At 35.3% G+C, this 16,286-nt stretch overlaps 1 protein-coding gene across 1 annotated transcript in view; it reads left to right on the top strand.

Moving 5' to 3' along the window:
* Positions 1 to 1,670: 1,670 nt before the first annotated feature.
* The window catches only part of LOC136029413 (disheveled-associated activator of morphogenesis 1-like), a gene marked incomplete in the record, with an annotated part of 127,561 nt that continues 112,945 nt past the window's right edge, over positions 1,671 to 16,286 (top strand). Inside the window, 1 exon segment of the mRNA XM_065707780.1 lies at positions 1,671 to 2,102. Coding sequence (XP_065563852.1) covers positions 2,007 to 2,102 — 96 coding nt within the window.

Raw genomic sequence — 16,286 nt, 5'->3', positions numbered from 1 at the left:
CGAATCATTTATAAAAGCATAAATAGTGGGACAAGGCTTCCATACATGATACTTTAGGGACAGAGGAGGAATTTCAAGAAGAAGATTGACCTGTCAAGACTTGACAAAACGAGAAAATGTTTGTCAGTGAAAAATATGAGTAAAATTGTTAAACCCTTCATATATCTGTAGGGAGGGGGGTTGACAGGGTTGGCAATCCAAAAAAATATAAAGGGCAAGGACGTGTGGGCTTCCTATTCACATGTTAATTTTCTTCTTTTCTTTTTTCCTTTACTTCTTCTTATCATGTAATGGTAATAACGGGTATCAAATAAAAAAAAATAAATAAGGAGGTGGCAAGGATTGTTATTTGATCTTTTAAAATGATTTTACTGAAAAAAAGCATTTTTCAAAATTTAGGTGGGATTTGCGTTTTCAATAAAATGCCTTGAAAGGACTTCTCAAAATCTAATGGGGATAGTAATCCCTTCTCTACCCCCTCCCGAATTGACCAGGGTTATCAATTTCTTAAAATATAGGTGATCTTTTATTTCTGTTAAGATACCAAAAATTTGCAGTTTAAAATCAAAGTGCTACGATAAAACCTACTGGCCAGTGGTCCTACTGGGCTAGGGTAATAGATACCCTACAACTGCCATTCAAGGAACATGAAAGGACTATTTCCATTACTTATTACCTAGATATATTATCATCGTATCCATAATGCTTCAGCATTTGAATTAGCTTTGCGTTTGACCAAAGTTAAGGTCAATACCACTTCCAAAGGCTACGCAAATGCCGTGTCACAAACTTTTGAAAGTATCACACACTCTTAAAAATGGTGTACATTGCGTAGTATGCACCACGCGTGCAATGGCGCCAGTCAACACAAACTACAGCGAGGGCATGTGGATTTTTCAGGGGGGGGGGGTAATTTTGTTCTCCAGTTGTTTCCATGAAAATAATAAAAACAGTTTTTCATTGATCTTACTCTAAAAAAAAGGTGCTTTCCAAAAAATAGTATGAGAAGGGTTAAACATCCAGGGACGAAAAATCTACCCGCTACCAATAATCAAATAATGCCCCCACCTGTGTGGTGTGAGTTTGCCAAGCGTAGCAGGGAGTGTATTACACGTGTCCCGAAGACGCACGGTGTGGCAAAAGTGTGCCATACATGGTAGAATGTGCTTCAGTAAGATGTGCACAAGTAGTGGAGAACGGCCAAACCTTCAGCCATAACAATAGGCTACTTTAAAAGCCAAATGAGAAGAGAAGCTCATTAAAACAACCTTAAAAGTGAGTAGACTATTATTTGCTAGCCTGGATGGATGGACAGGGTTGTATCCAAGATTTTATTCGGGGGGGGAGAAGGGGGTCTTATCAAAAATAAATTTTTAAACACATCTAAATCTATTTATATTCATTTTTGTTACGTTTTTACGAGTCGGACAGATATTTGGGGAGTCCCCCCACTTTTTGGATAAGGCCCTGTGGATAGATAACAGAAGAAGCCCAAGTTTTCGGTATCCTATGTCCAACAATCCATGCATCCTTAATAACGGTGTTACAAAGCCATTGAGTCCTCGCTCATCAATAAAGCTCTGTTACTTTTTGTCATTTTCAAGTATATCTTATTACGCGTTGCTTGAGGCTTTTACTGAATTTTACTATTAGCATCTTCAACCGCTCTCTTTTAAATTCAGTTTTGTGAATGATTTGTTCGAAAAAGCGTCACAGTGTTATAACAAGGATCGCTTAATTTGAACACATTACAGATAATTAGGAGAATATATTTATGCATAAGTTGACTTTGGTAAACATTACCTCAGCCATTTATGATATCATTCACCCCTCTCTGTACCCAGTTACAATGGCTGTTATTTTAGGTATAATATCATATTTAAGCCTATCGTGTATCAGCTTGAGACAGTAAATTTGGGACTATTATGTGAACGACCTTTAGCTAATGGTCTAAAAGTGAAATTGAGGGTTTGTTGTCACTTTTGTGCAAATCAAGATCACTGAAGATGGTGATTCTTCAAGCAACACAAGACATTGGGATAGATAACTATGGATTTAAACATTCAGTTGAAACTTTACAAGATGTCAAAGCTAAGGAAGAGGTGAGAACAAAAATGGAGGGCTGAGCTTATGGTTTTTGAGTTGCCTATCCCATATAGAGTACCAAAAGATCAGGTTAGGGCAGCCAAACTTGTTTTATTCAGTGTAGCCTGTAGTGCTGAATCGGGGTTCTACACCTTCCTCCCTTTCTCCCCATTGCTTTGAATATTGCGTCACAAGATGCGCACAAGACCACAGGACCAGATCTTGGTGAGTCAAAATAGGGTAAAATTGGAGTTTAGATGGTTTTAGCGGACTGGGTAACTTAACGAGCGTAGACAATGAAGGTTTCATATTTGAATTTACAGTTACAACTAGGGCCTGAAAAGGTGTTTGAAAGTACATGTCTCCACCCCTTTTCCCCTTCGGGCCAGTGACCTTACATGAAGGTAAAAGGCAATTCTGGTTAAAATTCTAGTTAATTGACTTCTTGGTATCTTGGAAAGGGTTTAGGTTAGGAAACTGAAACTTTCAGGGATGGGTCTACAGGCTAAAGTATGTCCAAGGAAGGTATTTTAAAGTACCCACCTCCGCTCCTTCTCCCTCTAGACGGCCCTGAAATTTGCCTACATGACAGGTCTTATACCTATTGAAATTTTGACAAAACCAAATTTTACCTTAATTTTCAGTTACTAGTTGCTTTTTCTCTGCCTTTAGTTCTGAAAATGCAATTCCTGTTATTTGAGTAGAATTATTAGCCGTATCAATGTTTTTTTTTCAAAATTTAGGAAATGTATGGTAAAATTCCTAAATTTACCATAAAATTTACCTAAAATTTACATAAATTTACCTAAATGTATGGGAATTGCATGTTTAGAACTAAAGGCAGAGAAAAAGCAACTAGTAATCTAAAATTAAGGTAAAATGTTGTTTTGTCAAAATTTCAGTAGGCATAGACCTTTCATGTAGGCAAATTTCAGGGCCGTCTAGAGGGAGAAGGAGTGGGTACATTAAAATACCTTCCTGGGACATACTTTAGCCTGTAGACCCATCCCTAAAAGTTTCAGTTTCCTAACCTAAACCCTTTCCAAGATAGCAAGAAGTCAATTAACTAGAATTTTACCCAATTCTGCTTTGGGATTCCTAATCTTAAGGAGGCGCTACAATAACAAAAGAAGACTAGTCTACTATTCAGATCCTCATTCAACATTCTTTGCAAATATAATTTTTCCTAGATTTACAATTCCCTCCCCCCTTTTAATGGGGCCAGATGTAGCCAAAGGCAACACGCTAAATTTCTGTAGAAAAAATAAATTTCAATACTCCTTTTATGCTCCTTCAGGAATTAATTATCAATTAAGTCACAAATCCGATTTAAAGCCCTTAAGTAGACCCTAAAGTTACACCTAATTCCTGTCACTACTTGACATTGACAAGCGTAGCGACAATGAAAGTAGTGCCAATACATTTCTTGTTTTACACTCAGTTTACGTTCTTTTCAGTACGACATAAAAGTTGTCACCCTGACAATACGCTCCAAATCCCCTCCTGATGGTCCTATATATATAGTCATAGATAACATTTTTCTTTGTTTTATTTTCATCTGGTAAAAGGCCACGTATTCTTTGTTAAATGAAATAAAAAACACGTTTTTTTAACTGAAAGCAAGGAGCGACATTAAAACTTAAAACGAACAGAAATTGCTCCGTATATAAAAGGGGCTGTTCCCTCCTCAACGCCCCGCTCTTTACGCTAAAGTTTGACTCTTTCTCTCGACTCTACTTTTTAAAACAGTATAAAACGCTAAAGTATTTAACTACGCTAAATCATTTTTAGTAATTTCATTCTACGGCCTTTGTTATCCAGGGGTCATTCTTAAAGAATTGGGACAAAATTCAAGCTAGAGCGAGGTATTGACGAGGGGGAAAACCCCTTCATATATGTAATAAAAATATACAAATATAGAAGTTCGTTACGTAAGCGCTAGTTTTCTATAATCCTAGAAACATAAGAAAGCATAATTAGTTGGTATATTTGTAGTAGTTTTAAAGATATATTAAATAGGCTGTGCAGTAATAATTTTTGTCCGCTTTAAGTTTAAACTTCACTCTTTACTTCCCTCGGAAAAAATAAGTTTTTTGAAATCAATCTTTTCAAGAAGCAAGATTTTATTAACCAGTGCAGACCCAACGAAGATTACAACCCTCGAATTCTCGTGTGCTATCGTTATTGATATTTGCTACAAGTTCAGATAGTCGCTTTAATTTTCCGGATGGAGTGCGTTGGATGCTAATTAAAGAGTGTTAAATGGTGCCAAAAACTGTTTCAGAAATTATTGTCTGACAAGATAATGTACCAGAAACACGGAAAACTAATAGATCAATTCAGTAATCTGCGAGTCAGCTAAAATTAAGTGAATCTAAAAATATTTGTTGGATTTTATTTTGCTGGGTTTCGTTGGCTGTACTGTCCCTTGAGTAATTTGCCTCAAACTTTGTTCAGATTGAAAATTGAGCTAGGAGTACCGTTTGATTTATTTTCTGGGCATCATCTGATTCTGTTATTAGAATGCCTTTTAGTTTGAAGCCCAGTCTTCATTATGGTTTTTACAGGCGATGTTGGCAGAGTAAAATCTGCATTTCATCTAACGTATTTGCATTTTATTAGAACAAAAAAGTCACTTCAGTTTTTCCTATTTGGCTTTTGAGCCTTAGACTTCACCAATGAAGACTGAAACTGCAACGAGAAAACAAAAGAAATGAGTGACTTCACCGTAAAAAGCCATAATAAAGACACGGCTTGGCCTACGGATCCTGAAGAAGGGGGTAGGGAGCGATTTAATAGATCAGGAGTCACAGTCGTTCGAAACGTTTTAATGTTTTTTTCCGAATGCCTTTTAAATTGTTGAATTTCGGATTTCAATACAAGCATAGATAACAGACAAATACTAAATTACAATTCAGATAATGGAGAACATTTCATCAATCAATTGCTTACAGACTAAAAAGGCTCAACTAATAAATTGGAAAATTAGACCAAAATGGTAAATATATATCATAAAGGGGATCTTGAGTTGATTTACATTTTTGAAACCGTTTGAAGGGTTTTGACTGCAAAGAGGTTGAGAAATTATGGTTTAAAGGCTCATGAAAAACCCAAAGGTTTTTTCTGGGGGGAGGTGGCAGCTGTGATAAAATACAAAATTTATTTCATTTTTTGAACAAGAAGTGTTCAGAAACTTGAAAAAATCAGACCTTGCTTTGAGGGGGGGGGGTCAAAACCCTCACGTGCGTCCCTGAACAAATCCCACCGAAGTCAGTCCCAAGGGATGAGGCGCATAATATAAAAAAAAACATTATGAACCTTTCAACTGATGTCGGTTACTTTTTTTTAAGCTCGTTATGAAGTCCAAATATATTTGTTCTCGGAGAAGTTTCCCGAGGAGTTTGCTGATTCCCAAGATTCTGGGAATTCATCTGGACAAAACAGTAATTGTTAACTAGATAAGATATCAAATGAATTCTGTTAAAAGCGTCCCTTTAAATTGTCTCTAAAATTGTCTGTAACCCTATGCATAAATACACTCGTGATTTCGGAGAGGGACACCTTGAAGCACTAGATGGACAACTTTTATTATGAATTGTGACCGAATCATTTTCTCTTGTGTTGGATTTCTTCTTTCGTGAAAGAATGCTTTTATTCCATGCTCCTCAGGGTCAGACCTTTGTGCACCGATTTATCAGGCCAATCTTGACATTTGACAAAAAAATACGCATCAAATTTATCCTTTCTGCCTCTTTTGTGGCTAAAATGGAATTGTTCCCAACAGCACAAATTGGGGCTGTTGGGAAGTGGAACCCAACAGCACCACAGTAAAGCTTACCTCGTGGGGTTCTTATTTTTAGGCCAGTACCCTCACTAATAAAAATATATATCGTTTTCTTATATATATATAAATAGCGACGAAGACCACACTGCCTTTCCATAACAAACAAATACAAAGTAGAAACAATAGGGAAAGTCTTTTAAAGACGGTGGAAATCAATTCTGTGAATATTTCGGCCCTATGTCCAAGGGCCGTCTTAAGCACAATACGAGAACAGGAGAGAAAACATGTATCTATAAATAAACTTATATTAAATTGTAAGCATTAAAACTAAATAATGTTATTTAAAAAGTTTTTTAAAAACAGCCGTAGCATCCTTACTTCAACAAGGTTCAACCAGGACTGACAAAAAGAATGAAGTGAGAATATAAACTCATTCAAACTAAAGAGAATAAAGTGATTAAATGCAATTTCTCAGAGCCAACCTTGCTTTTTTAAGCAGCCTGTCTCAAAGGCGTTTTCGTAGCTGGTTCAGTACTATTATAAATCGGTTTAGTAAAATATTTTGTTAGATCATTTTTAATTAAATTTGAGTATAAAGAATTTAGTGAGTATTCCCCTAAGTCCCTGTTCAAAGAAATATTATTATTTATTTTCAGATTAATTTCGATTGATTCTTGAACAACCTGTTTTATCCCCAAATCATTACTGATGAGTGAAGATTTTTCAAAAACTATCGTGTGAGACGGATTGTTAAATATATGCCAACCTAAAGCAGAATCAAAGGAGTTGTTGGAACTATTTGAAATTTCTCTCAACTCTACTTTTTGAAAACAGTAAAAACTTTAGCGTAAAGAGCAGGGCGTTGAAGAAGGAGCAACCCCTTTCATATACGGGGTAATTTCTATTCGTTTTAAGTTGTAATGTTGCTCCTTACTTTCAGTTAAAAAAACTTGTTTTTTTATATTTAATTTCTGAACGTTTTTTAGTTAATCCATGTTTTGATTTCGGCTCTCCGCAAAAGAATAATTAAAGCGAATTTTGCATATTTATTTATTTGGCTAAATGGCTTTCCCATAGTTTTGATCGAATGATTTTGCGAAAAAAGGAGGGGAAGGAGGCCCAGTTGCTCTCCAATTAATTGGGTACTTAAAAAGGCAACTAGAACTTTTAGTTTTTACGAACGTTTTCAATAGTAAAAGATATAGGTAACTTACGAATTAGCTTACGTAACAAACTTCTATGTTCGTATGTTTTTATTACGTATATGAGAAGGTTCGCCCACTCGTCAATACCTCGTCAATAACTCTTTCCATTAAAGCTTAAATTTTGTCCCCTGAATCACAAAGGCCGTAGAATAAATAGTTGAAATTACTAAAAATCCTTTAGCGCAAAGAGTGAGGTATTAGGAGGAGGTGAACCCCTTATATGCGTAATATTTTCTGTTCGTTTTAAGTTTTAATGCTACTCCATACTTCCAGTTGAAAAAAACTTTTTCATATTTATTTTCTCATTGTTTTTTTTTAAATAATGCTAGAAAATGCTGCGCCCCCTTTATGGAAATATTCTTCCCCCATGACAAATTCCTCCATGGAAAATTTCCCCCATATAGCCCCCTCTTCTCAACCCCCCCTCTCAACCAAAAAATCCCCGTGAAAACGTCTCTACATTTCCCAATAAATTTTAATATATGCTAACACTGGTCAAAATTTGCAACTTGCAGCCCCTCCCAAAGGGACTGTGGGGGAGTAAGTCGTCCCCAAAGACATAGTTATAAGGTTTTTCGACTATGCTGAATAAAATGGCTATCTCAGAATTTTGATCCGACTACTTTGGCAAAAAAATGAGGGTGGGAGGGGGCCTAGGTGCCCTCCGATTTTTTGGTCACTAAAAAGGGCACTAGAACTTTTCATTTCCGTTCGAATGAGCCCTCTTGCAAAATTCTAGGACCACTGGGTCGATACGATCACCCCTGGAAAAAAAACCAGATAAACACGCATCCGTGATTTGTCTTTCAATGCCTTGTCTAAAGCCAACCTAAAGCAGAATCAAAGGAGTTGTTGGAACTATTTGAAATTAATACCTTGTCTATGTCTTTTTGATGCTGTTGTAACCGTTTTTCTAGATTCTGATGGGTCCTGCCGACATAGTAATTTCCACAATCACAGGGCATTTGATAGACCCCTCTTTGGCGAGTAACTGGGGTCTTATCTTTACCGGAATTTAAGAAATTAATGATTTTAAAATTATTAGTAAAAATTACGTACAGATTATTTTTTGTGGAAATATTTTTTAATTTTGTTGTGATCTTTGGGATATACGAAAGATAGACAATATTTGAGGGCTTATCAGTAGCCTCACATTGTGAAATATCTTCTTCGGTTTTACAAGAATGTCTTTCTATTCTACGGTTAATTATTTTATTGACAAAAGGATTGGGGTATCTATTACCAAAAAGAATATCTCTGATAAAGTTCATTTCTGCATTTATATACGAATCGGAGCAAATATTCAGGTCACGATCAATGAGGGAAGTTACAACTGCTCTTTTGACTTGTGGGGGGGGGGGTGATTTGAATTAAAGTGAAGATATCTATTGTTTTGTGTTGGCTTTCGATAGATGGTAAAATCTAGTTTATCGGCATTACGAATAAATAACACATCTAAAAACGGTAGTTTATTTTCAATTTCAACTTCTAGGGTGAACTGCAAATTTCGGTCATAAGTGTTAAGAGGATCTAAGAAGCCCCGAAGTTCAGCTTCCCCATAATTCCAAAGTGAAATTACGTTATCCATATAACTACCCCAATAGACATGTTTTAAAAAATAAGAATTTAATGCCCAATTTTCAAGGTTCTCGACATAAATATTTGCCGATAGCCCGGATAAAGGTGTCCCCATGGGTAACCCATTTTTTTTACTGATCAAAAGAATTGTAAAATTGAAAGTACACAGAAAACTTATTACAAATTTTAACCAGAGTCATTAAAACTTCACAATCAATTCCCGTCGCTGAAGCCTCGATTAAGTGCTTTTGTCTGCTTTAGGTAATTTTCTTCTATTTTGTTTTTTAATAATTCCTCAGAAACAGTCACATCTATATTTGTATACATGGAAACAATGTCAAAACTACTAACTATTGTGTTTTCTGAAATGCTTGTGCAGTTAAGTTTTTCTACCAAATCTGCCGATTTACGAATATAGGAATTCTGAGAATCAAACAGTTCGTGGTAACGAACTGTAGTAAGGAGCGACCCGGCTCAATAGTAACCAAAACTCTAAAACTCAAACCAAAAATACCAATAGCTACATCAAAAGAATCGCATTTTAATGCTGGTTTTAAATATATAAGTTTCATCAAGTTTAGTCTTACCCATCAAAAGTTACGAGCCTGAGAAAATTTGCGTTATTTTAGAAAATAGGGGGAAACGCCCCCTAAAAGTCATAGAATCTTAACGAAAATCACACCATCAGATTCAGCGTATCAGAGAACCCTGCTGTAGAAGTTTCGAGCTCCTATCTACAAAAATATGGAATTTTGCATTTTTTGCCAGAAGGCAGATACGGATGCGTGTTTATTTGTTTTTTTGTTTTTTTTTTGTTTTTTTTCCCAGGGGTGATCGTATCGACCCAGTTGTCCTAGAATGTTGCAAGAGGGCTCATTCTAACGGAAATGACAAGTTCTAGTGCCCTTTTTAAGTGACCAAAAAAATTGGAGGGCACCTAGGCCCCCTCCCACGCTAATTATTTTCCCAAAGTCAACGGATCAAAATTCTGAGATAGCCATTTTATTCAGCGTAGTCGAAAAACCTTATAACTATGTCTTTGGGGAAGAGTTACTCCCCCACAGTCCCCGTGGGAGGGGCAACAAGTTACAAACTTTGACCTGTGCTTACATATAGTAATGGTTATTGGGAAGTATACAGGCGTTTTCTGGATGATTTTTTTGGTTTGGAGGAGGGGTTGAGAAGAGGGGGATATTCTGGGGGAACTTTCCTTCGAGAGTTTGTAATGGGAGAAGAAAATTTCCATGAAGGGAGAGCAGGATTTACTAGCATTATTTAAAAAAAAAACAATTAAAAAATAAAAGCGAAAAAGCTTTTTCAGCTGGAAGTAAGGAACAGCAATAAAACTTAAAACAAACAGAAATTATTACCCATACGAGGGGCTCACCTCCTTCTAATACCTCGCTCTTTACGCTAAAGTATTTTCGGTAATTTCAACTACTTATTCTGCGGCTTTTGTGATTCAGGGGGTCATTCTTAATGAATTGGGATAAAATATAAGCTTTAGTGTAAAGAGCGAGGTACTGACGATGGGGCGAATCCCCTCATATATGTAATAAAAACATGAGAATACAAAAGTTCTTTACGTAAGCTAATTTATAAGTTACGTAAATCTTTTACCAATAAAAAGATTCGTAAAAAATTAAAAGTTCTAGTTGCCTTTTTAATTAACCAAAAAATCGGGGGGCAACTAGGCTTCGTCCCCCGCTCTTTTTTTCTCAAAATCATTCGATCAAAATTATGAGAAAGCCATTGAGCCAAAAAAAAAAAAAAAATATGCAAATTTCGTTTTGATTATTCCTCTGCGGAGAGCCAAAATCAAAACATGCATTGATTCAAAAACGTTCAGAAATTAAATAAAAAAAACAAGTTTTTTCAACTGAAAGTAAGGAGTGACATCAAAACTTAAAACGCACAGAAATTACTTCGTATATGAAAGAGGCTGCTTCCTCATCAACGCCCCGCTCTTTACGCTAAAGTTTTTTACTGTTTTAGAAAGAAGAATTGAGAGAAAGAGTCAAACTTTAGCGTAAAGAGCGGGGCGTTGATGAGGAAGCAGCCTCTTTCATATACGAAGTAATTTCTGTGCGTTTTAAGTTTTGATGTCACTCCTTACTTTCAGTTGAAAAAACTTGTTTTTTTTATTTAATACAATAAAGGTTTGAAAGCTGTGCAAAGCCATTTCCCAATATTGGCAGTGGGGGCTTCAGTACACGCTACGATAGGTCTTAAGGGAATACCCTGTTTATATATTTTTGGGTAAACCGTAGAGTTTATGACAGAAACTACCACGGGGAAAAAATTATTGTGTAATTGTGGGGTGATTTTACCATTTTGTTTTAGCTGCTTTAATTCATTTATGGTATTTTTAGCAAACTGACCAGTAGGATCACGAGTTATTGTTTTATATCTAATTGTGTCATTTAAATGCGAAAGAATTTTGTTGTCATAGTCTGTCGTATTCATGACAACAAATGAATTGCTTTTGTCTGCTTTAGTCAAACAGTTCGTGGTAACGAACTGTAGTGAGGAGCGACCCGGCTCAATAGTAACCGAAACTCTTAAAAAATGAAATTTTGATACCAATAGTTACATCAAAAGAATTGCATTTTAATGCTGATTTTACATATATAAGTTTCATCAAGATCAGTTATACCCATCAAAAATTACGAGCCTGAGAAAATTTGCCTTATTTAGGAAAATAGGGATAACACCCCCTAAAAGTCGTAGGATCTTAACGATCCTATTATAGAAGTTTCAAGCTCTTATCTACAAAAATGTGGAATTTCGCATTTTTTGCCACCAGGGGTGATTGCATCGACTGAGCAGTCATAAAATGTCGCGAGAGGGCTCATTCCAATTGAAATTAAAAGTTCTAGTGCCCTTTTAAAGTGACCAAAAAATTGGAGGGCACCTAGGCCCCCTCCCACGCTCATTTTTCCCCAAAAGTCAGCGAATCAAAATTCGGAGATAGCCATTTTATTCACCATAGTAAAGAAACCAAATAACTATGTCTTTAGGGACGACTTACTCCCCCACTGCCCCGTGGGAGGAGCTGCAAGTTGTAAACTTTGACCCGTGTTTACATATAGTAATGGTTACTAGGAAGTGTACAGACGTTTTCAAAGGAATTTTTTTTGTTTAGGGGGAGAATCAAGGAGGGGGCTACGTGGGAGGATATTTCCATGGAGAGACTTCTCATGGGGGAAGAGAATTTCAATGAAGGGGCGCAGGATTTTCTAGCATTATTTGAAAAAACAATGAAAAAATAAATATGAATAGTTTTTTTGTACTGAAAGTAAGGAGCAGTATTAAAACTTAAAACGAACAAAAATTATTCCGCAATGGGGGGTTTACCTCCTCGTTATACCTCACTCCTTACGCTAAAGTATTTTTAGTAATTTCAACTGTTTATTCTACGGCCTTTGTGATTCAGAGATCATTCTTAAGAAATTGGGACAAAATCTAAGCTTTAGTGTAAAGAGCGACGAAGGTTGAACCCCCTCATATACGCAATAAAAACATACTAATATAGAAGTTCGTTACGTAAGTTAATTCGTAAGTTACATATATTTCTTACCAATGAAAACATTTGTAAAAAATTAAAAGTTCTAGTTGCATTTTTAAGTAATCAAAAACTTGGAGGGCAACTAGACCTCCTCCCTTGCTCCTTTTTTCTCAAAATGTGCCGATTAATTGCAATTAATTAATATGCAAATTCTGTTTTAATTATTTATGTGCGGAGAGCCAAGATCATAACATGCATTAATTCAAAAACGCCCAGAAATTAAATAAAAAAAACAAGTTTTTTTAAATGAAAGTAAGGAGCAACATTAAAACTTAAAACGAACAGAAATTACTCCGCATCTGAAAGGGGCTTTTCCTCCTCAACGCCCCGCTCTTTACGCTAAAGTTTCTTACTGTTTTAAAAATAGAGTTAAGAGAAAGAGTCAAACTTTTTTTTAAGTGACCAAAAAAATTAGAGGGCACCTAGGCCCCCTCCCACGCTAATTATTTTCCCAAAGTCACCAAATCAAAATTCTGAGATAGCCATTTTATTCAGCGTAGTAAAAAAACCTTATAACTATGTCTTCAGGGACGACTTACTCCCCCACAGTCCCCGTGGGAGGGGCTACAAGTTACAAACTTTGACCAGTGCTTAAATATAGTAATGGTTATTCGGAAGTGGACAGACGTTTTCAGCAAGATTTTTAGGTTGTGGGGCGGGGGGTAATAAGAGGGGATATGTTGGGGAACTTTCCTTGGAGGAATTTATCATGGGGGAAGAAAATTTTCATGAAGGGACCACAGGATTTTCTAGCATTATTAAAAAAAAAAACAATGAAAAAATAAATATGAAAAAGTTTTTTCTACTGAAAGTAAGGAGAAGCATTAAAACTAAAAACGAAAAGAAATTATTATGCATATTATGTGCTCACCTCCTTCTAATACCTCGCTCTTTACGCTAAAGTATTTTTATTAATTTCATCTATTTATTCTACGGCTTTTGTGATTCAGGGGTCATTCTTAAGGAATTAGGACAAAATTTAAACTTTAGGGTAAAGAGCGAGGTACTGAAGAGGGGGTGAACCCCTTCACATACGTAATAAAATATAAGAATACAAAAGTTCGTTACGTAAGCTAATTTGTAAGTTACGTATATCTTTTACTATTAAAAACATTCGTAAAAAATTAAAAGTTCTAGTTATCTTTTTAAGAAACCAAAAATTGGAGGGCAACTAGGTCTCCTCCCCCGCTCCTTTTTTTCTCCAAATCATTCGATCAAAACTATGAAAAAGCCATTTAGCAAAAAAAAAAACAGATATGCAAATTTCGTTTTAATTATTCATCTGCGGAGAGCCAAAATCAAAACATGCATTGATTCAAAAACGTTCAGAAATTAAATATAAAAAAAAGTTTTTTTTAGCTGAAAGTAAGAAGCGACATTAAAACTTAAAACGAACAGAAATTACTTCGTATATGAAAGGGGCTGCTTCCTCATCAACGCTCCGCTCTTTAAGCTAAAGTTTTTTGCTGTTTTAGAGTAAGAGAAAGAGTCAAATTTTAGCTTAAAGATCGGGGCGTTGATGAGGAAGCAGCCCATTTCATATACGAAGTAATATCTGTTCGTTTTAAGTTTTAACGTCGCTCCTTACTTTCCGTTAAAAAACTTCTTTTTTATTTAATAATAACTAAAGCAGACAAAAGCAATTCATTTGTTGTCATGAATACGACAGACTATGACAACAAAATTCTTTCGCATTTAAATGACACAATTAGATATAAAACAATAACTCATGATCCTACTGGTCAGTTTGCTAATAATATCATAAATGAATTAAAGCAGCTAAAACAAAATGGTAAAATCACCCCACAATTACACAATAATTTTTTTCCTCGTGGTAGTTTCTGTCCTAAACTCGGTTTACCAAATATATATAAACAGGGTATTCCCTTAAGACCTATCGTAGCGTGTACTAAAGGCCCCGCTGCCAATATTGGGAAATGGCTTTGCACGGCTTTCAAACCTTTATTGTATTCTCGAAATTCATATATTCGTTATTCGGCAGATTTGGTAGAAAAACTTAACAGCACATGCATTTCAGAAAACACAATAGTTAGTAGTTTTGACATTGTTTCCATGTATACAAATATAGATGTGACTATTTCTGAGGAATTATTAAAAAACAAAATAGAAGAAAATTACCTAAAGCAGACAAAAGCACTTAATCGAGGCTTCAGCGACGGGAATTGATTGTGAAGTTTTAATGACTCTGGTTAAAATTTGTAATAAGTTTTCTGTGTACTTTCAATTTCACAATTCTTTTTATCAGTAAAAAAAAATGGGTTACCCATGGGGGCACCTTTATCCGGGCTATCGGCAAATATTTATGTCGAGAACCTTGAAAATTGGGCATTAAAATCTTATTTTTTAAAACATGTCTATTGGGGTCGTTATATGGATGATGTAACTTCACTTTGGAATTATGGGGAAGCTGAACTTCGGGGCTTCTTAGATCCTCTTAACACTTATGACTGAAATTTGCAGTTCACCCTAGAAGTTGAAATTGAAAATAAACTACCGTTTTTAGATGTGTTATTTATTCGTAATGCCGATAAACTGGATTTTACTATCTATTGAAAGCCAACACAAAACAATAGATATTTTCACTTTAATTCAAATCCCCCCCCACAAGTTAAAAGAGCAGTTGTAACTTCCCTCATTGATCGTGACCTGAATATTTGCTCCGATTCGTATATAAATGCAGAAATAAACTTTATCAGAGATATTCTTTTTGGTAATAGATACCCCAATCCTTTTGTCAATAAAATAATTAACCGTAGAATAAAAAGACATTCTTGTAAAACCGAAGAAGATATTTCACAATGTGAGGCTACTGATAAGCCCTCAAATATTGTCTATCTTTCGTATATCCCAATGATCACAACAAAATTAAAAAATATTTGCACAAAAAATAATCTGTACGTAGTTTTTACTAATAATTTTAAAATCATTAATTTCTTAAATTCCGGTAAAGATAAGACCCCAGTTACTCGCCAAAGAGGGGTCTATCAAATGCCCTGTGATTGTGGAAATTACTATGTCGGCAGGACCCATCAGAATCTAGAAAAACTGTTACAACAGCATAAAAAAGACATAGACAAGGTATTAATTTCAAATAGTTCCAACAACTCCTTTGATTCTGCTTTAGGTTGGCATATATTTAATAATCCGTCCCACACGATACTTTTTGAAAAATCTTCACTCATCAGTAATGATTTGGGGATAAAACAGGTGGTTCAAGAATCAACCGAAATTAATCTCAAAATAAATATGATTAGAACTATATTAACTACTAATTACAAAAACTATAAATACACACAACCGCCCTGGGGAAGGCTCAAAGAGCCTGATGTTGGACGGCTGCAATCCTCTGATTCTCAACCTAATTTAATAAGAAAAAAAAAAAAAAACAGAAACTAGAAAAAACGGAAACTAAAGAAGAACAAAACACGCTCACTCAATTACTCCTTAATACCAGAATACAAATAAATAAAGGCTAACAATAATTAAAAAAAAGAAGAAAAAGAAAAAAAAGAATTATCTCCCCACTTCCAATAAATGATTTTTTTTAAATTTACTTTAAACAACCCAATATGTTCCGCCTCCCTAATGCCAGCTGGGATATCATTCCAAATAGCCGGAGCTAAATACCTAATTCCGAAAGCTGCACGTGTGGTGTCTCGGTACTCAACAATAAAATTATCTGCCTCTCTAGTCTCATACCCATGGAGTGAACGATTTACTCGAAAAAAACTGGTAAAAACTGGAGGACATACATTATTGCAACATCGATACGCAAAAACAGCAGCTTGATAATCTCGAATCTGACCAATGTTAAGCACTCGTAATTTCTTAAAACATGACGCGGTATCATTCACATTTTCTACATAGTTACCAAGAAATAATAATATTTCTTTGAACATGGTCTTAGGGGAATACTCACTAATTTTTTTATACTCAAATTTAATTAAAAATGATCTAACAAAATATTTTACTAAACCGATTTATAATAGTACTGAACCAGCTACGAAAAGGCCTTTGAGACAGGCTGCTAAAAAAGCAAGGTTGG

Source organism: Artemia franciscana, chromosome 7, assembly GCF_032884065.1.
Source record: "Artemia franciscana chromosome 7, ASM3288406v1, whole genome shotgun sequence".
NCBI classification, from domain to species: domain Eukaryota; kingdom Metazoa; phylum Arthropoda; class Branchiopoda; order Anostraca; family Artemiidae; genus Artemia; species Artemia franciscana.
The sequence above is the reverse complement of the archived record's forward strand: the minus strand, read 5'-3'. Positions and strand labels throughout refer to the sequence as shown.